This window comes from Sinocyclocheilus anshuiensis, unplaced genomic scaffold (assembly GCF_001515605.1).
Source record: "Sinocyclocheilus anshuiensis isolate Anshui unplaced genomic scaffold, SAMN03320099.WGS_v1.1 scaffold1885, whole genome shotgun sequence".
Taxonomy (NCBI): domain Eukaryota; kingdom Metazoa; phylum Chordata; class Actinopteri; order Cypriniformes; family Cyprinidae; genus Sinocyclocheilus; species Sinocyclocheilus anshuiensis.
This window is the reverse complement of record NW_015542322.1, coordinates 364,846-382,046: the sequence shown is the minus strand read 5'-3', so window position 1 is coordinate 382,046 and position 17,201 is coordinate 364,846. Positions and strand designations below refer to the sequence as shown.

Below are 17,201 nucleotides of genomic sequence, written 5' to 3'. Positions count from 1 at the left end.
AGATTATAAGCTTTCTAATGGACCCCGGGGACAGTGCAGGAAAGAAAACCAGACATTTCCATGTTGAAAAAAAAAAATCAGATTACTGTACAAAACCTTATAATGCTAAACTTTCCTCATGTCTCTGGTAAAGACGAATCTTGTAGTAATGAAATGTAAAAATGACACTAAGGGGCCCAAACATGGACTTCAGGGTATTAGTAGCCAGACAGTTCATGTGATGTATAATTTGTCTGTAATGTTATTTACTTGCTGTTCATATTGTTTGGATGGTTCTCTATTGCAGTATGACTTCCCAACATGCAAACTGGACTGCATTTTTCACCCCTGTTGAATATATTGTGGTTAATCTTGAAAGATTATAGGCTTCCTAATGGACCCTAGGGACATTGCAGGAGAGAAAACCAGACATTTCTGGGTTGAAATGTGTGAGAGGAAAAAAATCTGATTACTGTAGAAAACCTTATAATGCTAAACTTTCCTCATGTCTCTGGTAAATTTCTGCTACTCTGCCTCCCTCTGGTGGCACACTCTAGTACTTTCCTTTCATTCAGAAAATTTTGGATAGATACTCTGGAACGTGCTTTCTGTATTAGGCATATTGTCAACCATTCATTTTTATTTTTCTTCCACCGAAGAAAAGTTCATATATCTGGAAATCTCCTATCTCTTCAGTCATAATTCATACATTCATTCAGACATGTGGAAAAAGATATCGTCAGTGATGTAATGGGAGTTTCTGCGTCACTGTATTTGCAGTCAGGAGAATTAACCTGGCTCACAGGTCATGATAGCTTTTCTCTTTGAAAGTGCAAAGCTCCCAAATGTCAGTCAGGCTGTTAAGGAGATTGCTTGCTATTGACAAGCTCTCAGCCCATTGAAGAAAGCCTAAGTGAAGAGAGATTTGATTATGGTGACAAGGTTAAAGATGCTTCCCACCATTACTGAATTTTGATAATATAGAAACACTTGTTTTTGTGTGTGATAATTCAGCTTTTATTCTGAACCCAATGGGACATTATTTTTGACTCAGTCTTTGTAGTACTCCATTGACGGCACATCAGTTGCAACGAGGTACTGTGTTCTGCTTGACTGGATTTTGCGGTTAAATCCTTAGCTACTCACTGTAACATAATGAATGCAATTTCTTCTACTTTTTGTTTTATCATGTCAAAGCATCTGACAACAATGTAAAAGTGTAAATTTAAATGTAAGGGTCATAGTGCATGTCTAAGGTTAACGTCTCTGCTTAGAGGATCTCGAACAAATGTAAACAAAGGATAGATTTGCCAAAGCCAATAACGGTTAATGGATGTCTTATTGTTCCTGTGCTTAGAAGAGTGTGTATATGTGTGTGTGTGGTTCAGGCTTACCCGTCCCATACGCGGTCAGCCCCCGACAGATGGAAGGCTCTGTGTCCAAGACGCGCCCAAGGAGAGGAGGAGGGGTTTGGGGCTGCTGTGGATTAGATTGGTCTAATAAAAGAGTTGGATCATTGAAAGGCAGATTAGGGGCCTGTGGAGGAGACTGTTTTTCGAACAAACATGCTTGGGATTTGAAATGGATCGACAATATGTGTAGCATTATGCAAACATGAGGCAACATGGCCAGTAAAATGCTAAGCAAACAACTTATGTGACTGGAAATGAGCTAGAGAGATGTGTTCAGTCACAGTAAATTGGTCTTCAATGGCTACAGGTCAAGTATCTTTGAATAAGCATCTGTTTGTTACCTCCAAGTTCACTCTCACACCCATGCACACATTGCCGTGATAAAGATGACCCACCGAGCTCGGAATCAGAGAAGTCATGTAACTGTATCCTGAGTGTACACTGGAAAGCTGATCCCCCTCTCAGGCCACTACCACGGGTGCTGGGGGAGGGCTCTGGTTACCCAGTTTTGTGTCAAAGCGCCATCAGCAAAGAGTTAGAGACTGGGGAGGAGGACAAAAGCAGGAGCACTATAGAACGGGTGGATTACTGGGCCTCCATAAATGGTCTCTAGTGTAAGAATATGTCCAATACAGCGAGACAGGAGAAAGGACGTAGAAAAAGAAAGATAAGAGGATAGGACAACAGGTGAAAGGGAGGTAGAAAAGGTGTTGAAGTACACCTGAAAAGCTGCACTGTACTTCAGTTTGTTGACATATGGCACAAGCTGGCCTGGCAAATATTGGGCACCTTGCACAGTGAAATGCTGCTATTTCTCAAGGTCTCGGAGGAGAACGATTTGTCTGTTTAAGGGACGCACAAGTTCTGAGGATGTGACTCAAGTAAAGTGACTTAGAGGAGGACAAGGAGGTGACAAACTAATGAGATGTAAACCTGAAGGATTGAGACGAGTAAAGCGTCGAGAAGTAAAACAGTGCGACTCGGTCTTGAGCATCTCTTTAAGAGATCAGCAGTCCCACAGTCCCAAAGGCAGCCACTGGAGAGGCCAGAAAAACGCAGGTAAATTGAGAAGGAAAGGGAATGAGACAGGGGAAGCGAATGAAAGAGGCACAGAGGAAAAGGAACCGTTGGGATCAGGGTGACGTCAGTGGCTCTCTGGATTGAGGTGTTGAGTCCTCCTGATTATAATCTGATCTGATTAGGAAACACAGGGGAAAAAATCTCCAGAGCCTCTGCAAGCTCTCCGGGGAGCAAGGTGCCGTTTTTACCGAGCGGAGAGGCCAAGGACCAAGAACAAAATCAAAAGAGGAACTTAGGAGCAGTCTACTAAAGAAAGTTAAGGCCTGTATCTGAAAAGAGTCAGCTACACTAAGTGGACTTCACTTTACGCTTCTCCAATAGGAAGCAAATTAATCAGGACAAGTAGGGGAGCTAACATTGTAAGTCTGCAGGCTCTTCAGCTTCTTCTCTGGACTTTCAATACTCTCTGGCTTCCATCTGGGTTGTAAGCCAGGATGCCCTCCAATGGCAGTAAAGCCCTCAAGCTACAATTCGGGCTTATTAATTATGAGAATCGCTATCTAACAGCGGAGGCCTTTGGCTTCAAGATGAACGCTTCAGCTCCAAGTCTAAAGAAGAAGCAGATCTGGACTCTCGAGCAGGATGAGCAGGATGGTCAGGTGGTTTACCTGCGCAGTCACCTGGGGCGCTACCTGGCTTCCGACAAAGATGGCAAGGTAAGCTGTGAAGCTGAAACCAAAGAGAATGACTGCCGCTTTCTGATTGTGGCACAGTCAGACGGGCGCTGGGCCCTGCAGTCCGAGCCATATCTGCGCTTCTTCGGAGGTTCAGAGGACTACTTGTCCTGCTTTGCTCAGACCATTGGCGAGGCAGAACTATGGGCCATGCACCTGGCCCTGCACCCACAGGCCAATCTGCTCAGCGTGGCCCGCAAACGCTACGCTCATCTAGCATCTCCAGAGGGAGAGATTGCTGTGGACAGTAACATCCCTTGGGGTGTGGATGCTCTTCTAACTCTTGTGTACATGGACGGCAAATATTGTCTTAAGACCAGTGACAGCCGCTTTCTGAGCAATGATGGGAAACTGTCCTCTGAAAATGGCCGTGGGACAGGCTACACTTTGGAACTGAAATCAGGCAAGTTGGCCTTCAAGGACTGTGAGGGCAAGTACTTGACCCCCATGGGGCCCACTGGAACTCTGCGCTCTGGACGCTGCTCCAAACCCGGCAAAGACGAGCTGTTTGATCTTGAGGAAAGCCATCCACAAGTGGTGTTTCAGGCCGCCAACAACAGATTTGCTTCCATCCGACAAGGTAAGTGGTGCTACTTGAATTTCTTTTGACGTTCCCCTACAGGAGGACCACATGCTTCAGCGACTAGCCTCATTTTTGCTGTAGAATTTGGTGAATACAATCTTTAAAATTAAAGATGACATATCATGTAAATCTGACTTTTCCAGGTTTTAAGTGCTATAATCAGGTCTCCGGTGCATCTACCAATCAAGGAAAAGTGAAAAAGATTAACCCAGTAAAACTTGTGTGTGAATGAGAACTTAGTTTAGTACTCACATGCTGTGACAGCCACTTTCTGTCCGTGTGCTTAGGATGTGTGTCAATGTTAAATTCACATTCAATATAAACTCAGTCATATTAAAAATATGTTATGGCATGACACCCATATCTGATAAACAGTAAACAGACAGGTTTTTATGCATAGTTAATAGATTACATTATTAGGTTACTTTGACCATCGCCCACTATAGATCAGCATAATCTACAACACGTGCCCCCTCAAAAATAATGAGTGCATGACGCCCCTGGTCTCTGTCCCTTAGCACTCCTGTGGCATCTTGTGTAACAGATGTGAGTCCTAATTACATCTATTAAGTACCTCTAATGCCTGTTGGGTAACCAGATATAGAAATCTAGAGTATGGAGTTAAAGCATGTAAATGTTGATTGTAATGGGAAAATTCTGTGAAAAAAATGTAATTTTCAGACTGAATGATATGCTAAACAATATGATTTTAGTAGTCTGAGAATAATTTGCACTGTTGTGCTGTCCGTTTCAGTCCTCATTAGTGTTTCTATATGCAGGCACACCAGTGCATGAAAATAACCTTCATGCAAAATTGCAGCTGCATTACAAACTATGCATACATAGTCAAATCTATGAAAACTAGCCTGAGAGCAGGTGAACACTGAGTCACGCCCATGAGCATGACCTCACAGAAATAATATACAGCAGCTGTCTTTTCAGCTGAATAGGCTGATATTAATCTACCAGACATGGCCAGTTTTTATTCGCTGGCCATGTGCTCTGCTAACAAACACGCTGCATAATTGTAGCTTCCTGTCTTGACTGAGCTACTAAGTTCTATAATGTAAATCTTGCATGCTGTAACATTATCCATTATCTCCAGTGCAGAGCTCTTGGTAAGCATTTTGAGCCACCTGCAATAGATAAATTACTGGAGAAACTGAATGGCTTTGAATATCCACCATAGGAAGCTGGGTCAGTAACAGATCCTGTCCTCTCCAGTACACTCATCCATCTCTCTCTCAGTCTTATTCTCGTTTTCATTCTCACAGATGTGCACGTATTTGCGCAGAATTTTTCACAGTGATACACTTTTAGTTAGTATTTTTATATAACAAAATATGCTCTGATATACTCACATGCACATGTCCACATGCATGCACACACTAGTGGCAAGGTGTGATAAATAATTGAGTGGACAGGGGCATTTCAATTATGGTGGAGTCTGCTTTCAGAAACACAAGCCTTCCGCCGCATTTCTTTATCTGGAGACCATGCAATGCACTGGGCTACAATGGGGACGCAAATCAGAGAGTCCTTCGGGAGCAGTTGGGTTTTGGCCCGACAGGCAAAAAAACCCAATGGGGGAAAAGAGACAATGGAAAGTGTGAAAGTTTACAGCTGAAAAGAGAACAAGACAGGCAGGAGGAAGAAGAAAGATCAGGCACAAAATCACAATGAATAGAGACATAATGCATTATGGGTGTGGACAGGTGGACGGTATGGCTTTTTTGTCATTGTCACTGTTAAAAGATCATAAATCAAAGACGTTAGCAGCAGTTCCCTGAGGAGGACATGATGTTGTATTGTCAGTTTAGTTTACTCATGGGATAAAGTCATTTAATGCCATTCAAAAAGTTAGTTTGTGGTAGAAAAGCATGTGCACCAGCACAAAGAATTTGAATTCATTTTACCAGCTAAGTAGGTTGCAGGGCAGCTATTATACAAATCCTCCAATAAATTGTGAGGCCTTCAATGTTAGCAGTTGAAGCCATAGTCAAAAGCTCTGGATTGTAATCAAAATTAAGTTGCGAGATGTTTGAGTCACACATTATGACTCCTACATGGTGTGTTTCTCTTGCTTCAAACGGTTCAGTGTCGATTCAACATTAGGAAATATCAAGTATCACTATATTACCCAAAAAAATCTAGTCATTTCATTATGGGTGAAAAAAGACAGGGAAAATGACACAGGTCAGATGGAACATTTGTTCTTAATGAACGAGAAGCATCTCTCCCCATCTATTGCACATTCATTCTGTGCAAAAAGCAATTAGGTAAAGTAATTTTGCTAATGGATGAAGCAATTCATTTCTTTTAGAGAGTCTCTACATGATGAAGGGAACCAGAGATGCCTTCAGACAGGACTGCCAATCAGCTCTGCAGGTCTGACGTTCATTAAGCCCCAGGCCTCTCGCCCTGGGATGCAACACAAACTCACAGATGATCTTTTAATCAATAATGAGTAGTGACATTGCATGGTCGTTTTTCAGAAATATCGCTATTATTGGCTGAGATATGATGTTTATTTGCTTGCTTTTGTTGTGGTGTACTTTTTTGCAGCAGCTATGGCACATGTTGTGTGGCACACATACTTGAGTCGGAAAGATGGCATGCACGCAGACGTGTGGATCTGTTACCATGTTCTTCATCACCTCCACAGTGTTCCCTGGAACATTCGAATCCGGCCCGGAAGGTGAAAAGGAGATGAGCACAAAGGAAGAGATATAGAGAAAGAGCGAAAGGAAAGAAAGAAAGAAAGAAAGAAAGAAAGAAAGAAAGAAAGCTAACAAAATGAGAGACAGTAGATTGTGGCATCACTTTACCATTAAAAATTAATCTCAGACTGTCTTGGCACAATTTGAGATCACAGCTTTAAGTAGACACCTTCACATAGAATGAGATCCAAACTTCTGGGACCACTTGTGGAAATGCTTATATTTAGCATTTTTATAATTTAATCAATTTTTTAATGACAAATTGTAATATCAACATGAGTGAAAGTTGAATTGAAAAATTAAAATGAGTTTCAGAAAGTCTTTGTCCCCTTTCTGCTTTGTTGACAGCAGCACTCAAGCAGCATGCACTCCAGATGTTTTTATTATATTTATTTTTCCAGATTTCCAATGTACCCCCAGACTTTTGAACCCCACTGTATACATGCATGTTAAACCAAAACCTATGCATACTTTAGTCACCTTTTGTATTGTTCTCCCATATACCTCTCGTGTTCTCCGATAGGTATTTGACCTGGTACGCATGCAGCAATCTACTTGCCCCAGTTTTGAGAAGGCCCTCTCACTGTCTCTGTCTCTGGGTACTGTTACCATACCACAGAAATGGGTTGGTAAATTGAGAGGGAGCATTCTGTGATGGGAGTGAGGTCATTCGCAGGAGTTCAGGATTGAGCTCAGTAATCACAATGCCGTGGATGAGGAATGATCAACAGAGGAGATAGAGTGTCCTGCCCCAGCTGGCCTCTCTTCTTCTATCTTTGGTGCAAAACTAAAGCAGAGTCAGACGTGAAATTGGAAAATAAAGTGTAACGGGCCACAGAAATGAAAACCGCTGCAGCAGAGTGATGTCTGATCTGAGAAAGAGAAACATCTGAAGCTGTTTCTTTTTCGTTATCCCTGATTTTGTCTTGATTAGAAACGAGACTTTGTTTTTGGCGACTGGCTGGTAGTTGTACTCTGGTTCCAACAAAAACAATGCACTAACACTGTGTTGTCTTAATCCTGCATACCACATGTTTCTATTATTTAAAACCATTAGGAATCGGATTATAGAGCCCAATTCCAAATTAAGACCAGGTAGTGTCTATTGATAGGCCAAGATGATTTGTAAAAGTAGTCCATACAGTGTGAGAGAAAATGAAAGGCAGAGGGAGAAACACAAGCACAAGATTACCTAAATCATAGCAAAAAAAAAAAAAAAACATTCCACGGTGGAGTGATGGATGGCAGCAGATTCTTCTGATAGGCCTGGTTTCTTTCCCAGCATGTCTCAGGCACCCTACAGAGTTCCGTTGAAACAATAGTATTACTTCAGCCTCCCGACTGGTTTTCCTCAGAGCTGGAGGATTGTACATATGCTACTCCAAAAAGCTGCTTACTACGGTGCAGCTTTGTGTCTCTTTGCATGCTGAGAATTAGGAGAGGTTACAGCATTAGAAGAGGAGGGGCAGGAAGGATGACAGGGTGGAGGGAGAAGGGGGTAAGGTGCAGGATCTGGCCTGTTAAAGGCTTAAGAAAATGATCAAGGGATATTTTCGGATGCATCCACTTTGAGCCTTAGCCACGACAATCTGTTTGACGCATCTTGAACGATGCTGCCGGTTTTGTTTGATTATGCAGTTGTCATTTATTTGCCCAAAAGATTGGACATTATGTTTCTTCTTATCTTCAAAAGCATTTGAAGACCTCATAAAGTTGGTTGCCATCTTTGAAAAAGCTCAAATATACAATAGTTTTATTGATATATTTACCAATTTTAAGATAATTTAGATATTTTTTAAATATGCCTTATAATTTTAAAGTACTTGCACTACCAAAAGTTTTAAATAATTAAGGGTTTTAAATGTTTTCGAAAGAAGTCTCTTATGCTCACCAAGGATACATTTATTTGATCAAAAATAGAGTTAAAGTAATATTTTGAAATTAAACCAGAATATTAAATTGTACCACATTAAAACAATAATATATTATATTGGTTATAAACCAATATAATATATTATTGAGGGAAGTCGTGGCCTAATGGTTAGAGAGTTGGACTCATAACCCAAAGGTTGCAGGTTCGAGTCTCGTACCGGCAGGGATTGTAGGTGGGGGGAGTGAATGTACAGCGCTCTCTCCCACCTTCAATACCATGTCTGAGGTTCCCTTGAGCAAGGCACTGAACCCCCAACTGCTACCCGGGCATGTGTTCACTGCTGTGTGTGTGCACTTTGGATGGGATAAATGCAGAGCACTAATTCCAAGTATGGGTCACCATACTTGGCCACATGTCACTTCACTTCACTAACAGTTTTTGCTGCTTAATAATTTTGTGGAAACCATGACACATTTTTCAGGATTCTTTGATAAATAGAAAATTCTAAATAACAGCATTTACTTAAAAAACAATCTATTGTAACATTATAAATGTTTTACTGCCATTTTTGATCAATTTAATGCATCCTTGGTGAACAAAAGTATTAATTTCTTCTTTTTTTAAACTCTTACTTGCCTCAAACTTTTGAATGGTAGTGTATCACAAAACAAATATCGAGCAAAAGTTGTTTAAACATTAATAATAATAAGTATAAGATGTTTCTTGCGCACCAAATCAGCATATTAGAATGATTTCTGAAGGATCATGTGACACTGAAGTCTGGAGTAATGATGCTGAAAATTCAGCTTTACATCACAGGAATAATTTACATTTTAAAGTATATTCAAATAGAAAATTGAAATAATATTTCAGAATAGTACTGTTTTTACATTTTTTAAGAGGCTTCTTTCAAAAACATTATAAAATCTTAATTATTCCAAACATTTGAATAGTAGTGTAAATACATGTGTTTAGTTTTAAATAATAATTTTATTAAATAGCAAATAACATTTGAAAACTCAACCTAAAATCTATTTAAAAAGTCTCTTAACCTAAACAAAATTTTGAATTGATTGACCCTACTTTTGTCACTTGCAAGTCTCTTGGTTCGTTTGTGTCCTGTTTTTAAGATGTTTCTTGAACACAGCTATGTCTTAAATTCTAGACTAATGAATGCCATGACAAAGTCCCAGAACTAATTGGCATAGAAACCCAGCGGGATGCAGCGAGGAATCTGACCCTGCCAAGGTTGCATTTTCTATGCCAAGGTTTTATCGGCGCAATGGGAAAGATACAATCACAAGTGGTTTTGCCCTACTACACTGAATGGTAATGTAGATGCATAGAGAAATGTTGCATGATTGTACTTTAGATACATAGACAAAAATACACAAGTTTTTTTTTAATAGAAACACACAAAGTCTACATCTGTTAAACAACACAATAGTTTAATCAAGATGAATGGCTAGGATAAAATAATGTTTCAGACCACAGCCAGTGGTCTTGTTGTGTAAATGTTAATGTTACAAATAATACAGTGATTCGGAATGAATCTGTCATCGTGACTGAATGAGTAAACCTCCTCATTTCAAAACATCAGTGATCTTGCATTGAAATAAAGGATGTTTATAGACAGCAGAGTGACATGTTTGGGCTCCATTAACTATAGATGTGAGTCTTAAATAAACAAGGTCCGCTGTAGACGTTGCGCCAGAATAGGGCTCAGAGTCAGGTTGATGCCTGTTGTGCGTGGCAGTGAAGTTAATCATGCTGGTGCTTTGTCTACCTTCACGATTCCAAACTAGGGGAAAGTTCAGGACAAACACACGCTATCTTGTTTAAGCAGATGCATTTGAAACGTCTTCAGAAAAGCATGTTACATATTGTTCTAACAGTCAGTGTCAATCGGTGTGATTTGTATTGGGGCATAGTAATAAGAGTGACTTTTGTGTGTTTGAGTATTTAAGAAAGATTCAGCAATTTTAGGTGGGTTTAAACTTTATTATTTTGAAAGGTAAAAAATATATATATTTTTTTTTTGCTGTGTGTTCACAAAATGTCACTGTTTTTTATATTATATATATATATGTTTTTTTCCCGCAGCATATTAGATTGACTTTTGAATGTGACACTGAAGACTGGAGTAATGATTGATAAAAATTCAGCTTTGCCATCACAGGAATAAAGTACATTTTAAAATATATTTAATAGAAAAATATTTTTTTAATTGTGATGTTTCATAATATTACTGCTTTTACTATAATTGTAGCATCAGTGAGCATAAGTTCTTTCAAAATCATTAAAAATCTTGACACCAAACTTTTGAACAGTAGTGTATGTTCACATAAAATATATAAATCGAATTGTTATACAGCCTTCATGAACTTATAGTTAAATTGAATCGGACTTAAGTTATTTTTATAATTAATTGAGAAATGTTTGAACTTATAAAATATCAAATAAGACTTTTGTTTGAGGTACAATTTCAAAGCTTTATTCTGAACATTATTTAAATAAATAAGCAAAAATGCCCTGCTCTCCCATGTATGCTTGTTTTAAATGAAAAGCAATGAATAACAGTTTTGTCTTATGTCCTGTTTCTTTATGTGTTTCAACAGGAGTGAGTGTCTCAGCCAATCAGGATGATGAGACAGACATGGAGACATTTCAAATGGAAATTGATAAAGACACAAGAAAGTGCAAATTCAGAACTAATGAAGGGAATTACTGGACGCTTGTCGCTCATGGAGGCATCCAGTCAACAGCCACAGAAGCGTAAGATTTAGCCTTACTTTCAAAATTTTCAAAACAAATGATTCTTTTCCACTTATTTAAGATATGACATGAGGGCAAGCAACATTACTATTATGTAACTATGATAAAATGCATCCACAACATCTATAACACAGCAGTGATATAACAGAAATTGTAACGTTATATCATTTGCTCCTGTTCTCTGTGGGTGTACATGTTTTATTAACACTTATATATACGATCTCCCACTGTGTGCAGCGGTGCCAACACCATGTTTGACATAGTGTGGCTCGGTCGACGGGTGGTACTGCGAGCCAGCAATGGAAAATACATATGCACTAAGAAAAATGGCCAGCTTGCTGCAGTCAGTGACTCTGTGGGTGAGTTCATACTGATACTACCCACAAACAAAATCAAAATACATGTATCTAAATCAAATCTATTTGAGAAACGTACAAGAATACAATAAGTCACCCTGTTTTTTCGTCCAGGTGAGGACGAGCAGTTGATTCTGAAGTTGATCAATAGGCCCATTCTGATCCTGAGGGGAGAGAATGGTTATGTTTGCCACCACAAGAACTCTAATACACTGGACGCCAATCGTTCAGTCTATGACATATTTACACTGCAGTTCAATGACGGCACATACCACATTAAAGGTAAGTTTTAATCTGACCACATTGTCAATCATTTTTATTCTGTATGTCCTGTAATAATCCTAAAGCAGGTTTCTGGAAAGCAAACAACAGCTTTTATTTCCTGGAATTGATTTATGTTGTAATCAGTTGTCAAAAGTGTCAAAACAATTAATCTGCTGAAATTGATTTTCAAGAAGACTAGTTTACTTGTAAGAGGGCATGCAGTAGGCCTGTTTTCTTATAACCATAAAACTAAAATACATTATGGACATTATGAGCTATACCAAATGTTAGATCATAGAAAAAGAGTTTTACAGTTTTACGCCCTTCAATTAACTTCTAGAATCTGACTCGATTAAGTCATTATTCAATGTAATTTTATGACAATAAAACTAGAATACAACATTATGAAATACAGCAAATGTTAGATGATGGAAAAATAGGAATATAGAGCTTTTTCAGGCAATGTTACAGCTATACAACGATTGTGAAGTTTAGCTAAATTGAATATGGCTCGATTAAGTTATTATTAAACATAATCTGTGTCAGAAATATCCAAATATATTTAATTAATTTACCAGATGGAAATGGTTTTCATGGGAACTGATTTATCTACATACAGTATTTTCTTATACAAATAAAAGAATAATACAATATTGTATACCAAATGTTAGGTGACAAAAAAGTGAATTTCAACATTCAACATTTTAAATATGCAAAAAAAAAATTTTAAATATAATTTTTAGCATTTTGTAATTTTTTCTTGTGCTAATGAAATTAACCAGAGTTCAAGACATTTATGTTATGAAGCTGACCGGTATTAATTTCCTATAGGTGCTGGTGGAAAATTCTGGTATGTGTCCAACAGTGGCTTGGTGTGCACTGAAGGAATATAGAGCTTTTTCAGGCAATGTTACAGCTATACAACGATTGTGAAGTTTAGCTAAATTGAATATGGCTCGATTAAGTTATTATTAAACATAATCTGTGTCAGAAATATCCAAATATATTTAATTAATTTACCAGATGGAAATGGTTTTCATGGGAACTGATTTATCTACATACAGTATTTTCTTATACAAATAAAAGAATAATACAATATTGTATACCAAATGTTAGGTGACAAAAAAGTGAATTTCAACATTCAACATTTTAAATATGCAAAAAAAAAATTTTAAATATAATTTTTAGCATTTTGTAATTTTTTCTTGTGCTAATGAAATTAACCAGAGTTCAAGACATTTATGTTATGAAGCTGACCGGTATTAATTTCCTATAGGTGCTGGTGGAAAATTCTGGTATGTGTCCAACAGTGGCTTGGTGTGCACTGATGGAGACACACCTGAAGATTTCTGCTTTGAGTTCTTAGAGCATGGACGGATAGCTATAAGGGGCAAAAATGGCAAATATCTGCGTGGAGACCAAGGAGGCAATCTGAAAGGCAATGGAGAGAATGCAGACAGCTCTTCCCTCTGGGAATACTGACACCATGTGGACATTTAAGTAACTGTCACTCACCTGTGTTAAACTCTTGGATTTACTGATGTCAGAAAATAAATTGGTACAATTAAGGTTTAATATTTGGACATCTGTTTTCCCATATTTTTGCATTTAATGTAGAGTCAGTATTTAGCATTATGCATGTATTATTTACAATTTCTGGTTTATAGTCCTATACAAAATGAGACTGTATAAACAGAATACAAACATGACAAGAACCTTTATCATATCAGTTCACTATTGCACACTGTTAGGAAAAATGTGTGAGGTAATGATCTTACATAAAACTCGCAAAGCATGCTATTACTGTGGCAAATCACTTTTATCATCTCTGTTCATTTTCAAATTGACACATTATATTTCATTACTGCTGTTTTTGTTTATTACTTTTTTTTATTTTAATGACCCATTATTGTCTTGTCTTTCATGCTATTATTTATTATAATGTTAATGTTTGTCAGTTCCAGTGAAGCTTGTTTCATTCTCTGGGGTTACAGACTGCTGTGTTTGTAATGTATGGACATACATGGCATTTAAAATATATTTAGGCCTGGTAAATTAACTCTTCTTGTTGTTTCTTTAAGCTAACTAGCAACTGACAGGGAAGCCAAGCAACCAAGAATAGAACAGGATACACAGTAATTACTCTGTCTCACCGAAATTAAAGGTACCAGGATTAAATTCATTTTATTCCCTATTGTGATTTATTTGCTTTCTCTTGCTTAAGACCATCTGGAAAGGTTTTACAGTTATTACAATAAAAGCCTGTCTCTTAATTCTGGAAGAATGAATCTCATTTACTGTAACCTGGTTTTAGGTGAAACAAATGGATTGGTTCTGTTCTGAATTTAATTGGCTGCCGAGGCATCAGAACTGAGTCAAGCAGCATTTGCTGTTGCTGTGTGCACAGTTCACATTACTACCGACAGAGAGAACCAGCACTGTTTGTAGAGACTTGCATGTCTTGCTATACAAATAAACTGCTGGTAGCTAGTCAATAAGATAATAATTTGAAACCCAATACTTCTCTATAGGCTACTTGTATACTATTGTTAACCAGTTTCAGAACAGCAGCCTTACAGAGAACATGGTAACCAGTTTCCATTTAAATAATGTAACTGACATGTCCTCCATATAGCTTGTTTAGGATTCCCAAAATTTGCAACAGTGCACTGTTCTCTATGCGATCATATACAATGAAGAAAACGGTTTTGGTAAAGATACAACATAATCCTACTGAAATTATTTTCAGTATTGTGAACAGTTGATAAAAAACATGAAAAGGTCTCATGTGCCTTATAAACGTTTAACACTTATGAGCAAGACACAAACACTATATTGGCCAATTCACCAAAGAGCTCTAATAAACCACAGTACAGTCTCTGTGCAAAAACAAGCGAGTAAATTATGTGTTCCATAAAATGAAAGTTACTTTATTATTAATGTAACTATAATGTATGTAATGTAATGTTACATATAATAGTTCTAATGTATACATATGCAGTTATGTAGGATGTTCTCGTTCTGCGCATGCGTGGAAGGATGGATACGCTGTAGCCAATCAAAACTCGCGCTCTAAAATTTAAACTACCGGAAAACAGACAACAACAAGCAAGCCAAGCGTGTCTCGGTCCTCTGTCTTATTATTTTACTCTCCATATTCCAGAAAATGGATCTTAGTAGTGACGACCAGACTAAAATGTACTTGTATGAGAACAGACTTCAAACATTCGTTGGTTGGCCGTTTGAAGAGGGCTGCATTTGCACTCCAGAAAACGGGAGTAAACCCTTTGATCCGTCAAGATGGAAAAAATAAAACATTTGTTTTGTAGGTGCTGAAATGCAGTGTTTTCATCTTTTACACTGTTTTTTTTTCTCTATAGATGGCCAAAGCTGGATTTATTCACACCCCGTGGGAGAATAGTCCAGATACAGCGCAGTGTTTCTTCTGTCTGAAAGAGCTGGAAGGATGGGAACCTGAGGATGACCCTGAGTGAGTCCGTGTCTGTTAAACTTTCCACTGTTGCATTTGAGAGCTGAGAGAGGCTTTGTCTGTGTAACTTAATGGAATAAGACTCGGATTTAAAGTCAGGGTTATTTGATTTATTAAATGTCATCAGTTCTCTTGTTATGTATTTTGTTCCTGATGCACTGTGGTTTTCTTGCATTATCAGGAAAGAGCATAAGACACATTCTCCTACCTGTGAGTTTATCTTGCTGAAGAAGACTGTGGATAGTCTGACTGTGGAGGAGTTTCTGAAACTTCAGAAAGAGAGACAGGAGTTTATCATCGTAAGTATGAGCTCACTGACAGATAATGTAGTCACATTTATTTATATAGAACTTCAATACATTCAGTTTCAAAGCAGCTTATAAACGGGAACATAAATGTTCATCTTTTAAAATTCACCAATTATGAAACAAATTAAATTTTTAGCTGCAAAGCAGCTCTACAAAAAAAGAATAGTGTCATTATTCAACGCAAATTAGTTTCATGTTGTTTCAGTTCAATATGTGTCCGTGTAGTGTTTTATAGCAAACTCTAACCATAAAACAATTTTTGTTACTTGAAATTTAAATAGATTTTAACAGAAATAAAAGTTGTCAACGCAACCTTTCTCATTTTCATTTAGTTTATCTTGATGTACTAAAATAAATAACATTTAATATGTCTTAGACTACACACTAAATAAGAAAATGACAATCACACAATAAAATTACTAAAACAGAAAATGTAAAATAAAAACTAATTCAAAATATCTATAAAAACTATAATGGTATCTAAATTATACTAAAATAACCCTGTGTCAATTTTGCAAAATTCATCAATTGAAACAAGTTAAATTCAGCTATAAGCACCTTTACAGAAGGCAACGGTGTCATTTGTAAGGCAATAACTGTCATTCATCTCAATGTTCAATGTTGATTCAGTTCAGTATTTCAAAGTTAGTGTAATTATCCAGCTTAATTCAGTTCAAATTTTGTTATCATCAGGTAATATCAGTGCAGTTAAATCAATGAATATTAATTTATCTTAAAACCAAAACTCAGCATGCCAAAAGTTACATGGGCAAGGAATCATGTCTATCAGGTGACAGTATTGGACAAGATTTTTCAATTGCCCCCCAAATTGTTAGTCATGGAATCCCTGATATCTGCTCCGCTGCAATTGGAGCGTTTAGCCAAGCGCTAAATACCCTCAACGTGTTTTTGCAGCGTTGAGCAATGTAACCAATCACAGACATATCTGTTGATTTCTTAAACAAAATGGCCAATCAGAAACGTTTTGTCACAATTCACTCACCGCTGAAAGCGCCACAGTTTTGCACGCTCATGATTCATCTCCTGACTAAGTGCAGACGCGATGTAAATAAGAGAATCATTGTGCAGTTTAGAGAGCTTCATTGATTATAACGGAACTTTGTAAGATCGCGATGAACGAAGATGAGTGACGCTTTTTAGTGATAAAGGGAGCGAGCTTTGCGCACTTTCTAGGGTATCCATTCCGAATTTGTATGAAACTTTCGTTTTTCGGACACATAGGCTACACCCTGCAAAGTTTCAGGAATGACATCCGCATATTTATGCGGGATTCGCTCTCGAAATAGCAGTGATTGGCAATGGACGGAGCATAAAATATGTTGATTTAATTCTGGAACCGGTCCTGGCCAAACCTCCACAGACAGCGCGCATCCCAAGCGAGATCTAGCCTAATTCACGGACCAAAAGCGTGTGTAAACTTTAATCAACCAGTAATTTAATTTCATTTCCAGTAACGGACAGTAGAAAGTTCAACAATGAATGGTATGCGATTTATGACAGAATATAGTCCCACAACAGATCGTTTATTTTTTCCTCACGTGTTTCGCCTATGGTAACAACGATTCAAAACGGAAACATTTCAAGTAACACGGGAAAAAGACACGGAAAACTTCAGTGAACATCAGAAAAGCAGCGTGCACATTTCTGGTTAAAAATGAAAGGCCAT

General features: G+C 37.9%; 2 protein-coding genes across 2 annotated transcripts in view; both read left to right on the top strand.

The window, feature by feature from the left end:
* Window positions 1-1,950: 1,950 nt before the first annotated feature.
* fscn2b (fascin actin-bundling protein 2b, retinal) lies at window positions 1,951-14,227 on the top strand. The gene is made up of 5 exons (XM_016489334.1): window positions 1,951-3,725; window positions 10,940-11,096; window positions 11,334-11,455; window positions 11,567-11,734; window positions 12,993-14,227. The coding sequence occupies exons 1-5, from the start codon at window positions 2,906-2,908 to the stop codon at window positions 13,196-13,198; spliced, it is 1,473 nt and encodes a 490-aa protein (XP_016344820.1). The 5' UTR covers window positions 1,951-2,905; the 3' UTR covers window positions 13,199-14,227.
* A 579-nt stretch (window positions 14,228-14,806) lies between these two features.
* birc5a (baculoviral IAP repeat containing 5a) overlaps window positions 14,807-17,201 on the top strand; it is a 3,335-nt gene continuing 940 nt past the window's right edge. Inside the window, exons 1-3 of the mRNA XM_016489398.1 lie at window positions 14,807-14,990; window positions 15,097-15,206; window positions 15,388-15,505. Coding sequence (XP_016344884.1) covers window positions 14,883-14,990; window positions 15,097-15,206; window positions 15,388-15,505 — 336 coding nt within the window. The 5' untranslated portion in view covers window positions 14,807-14,882. The remainder of the gene's footprint in view (window positions 14,991-15,096; window positions 15,207-15,387; window positions 15,506-17,201) is intronic.

What these genes read in the sequence shown, in the direction of transcription:
- fscn2b (XM_016489334.1), top strand. Translation starts at nt 2,906, where the DNA reads ATGCCCTCCAATGGCAGTAAAGCCCTCAAGCTACAATTCGGGCTTATT. An exon ending in ATTTGCTTCCATCCGACAAG is followed by an intron (nt 3,726 to 10,939) that starts GTAAGTGGTGCT and finishes GTGTTTCAACAG; the next exon opens with GAGTGAGTGTCTCAGCCAAT. An exon ending in CGGCACATACCACATTAAAG is followed by an intron (nt 11,735 to 12,992) that starts GTAAGTTTTAAT and finishes AATTTCCTATAG; the next exon opens with GTGCTGGTGGAAAATTCTGG.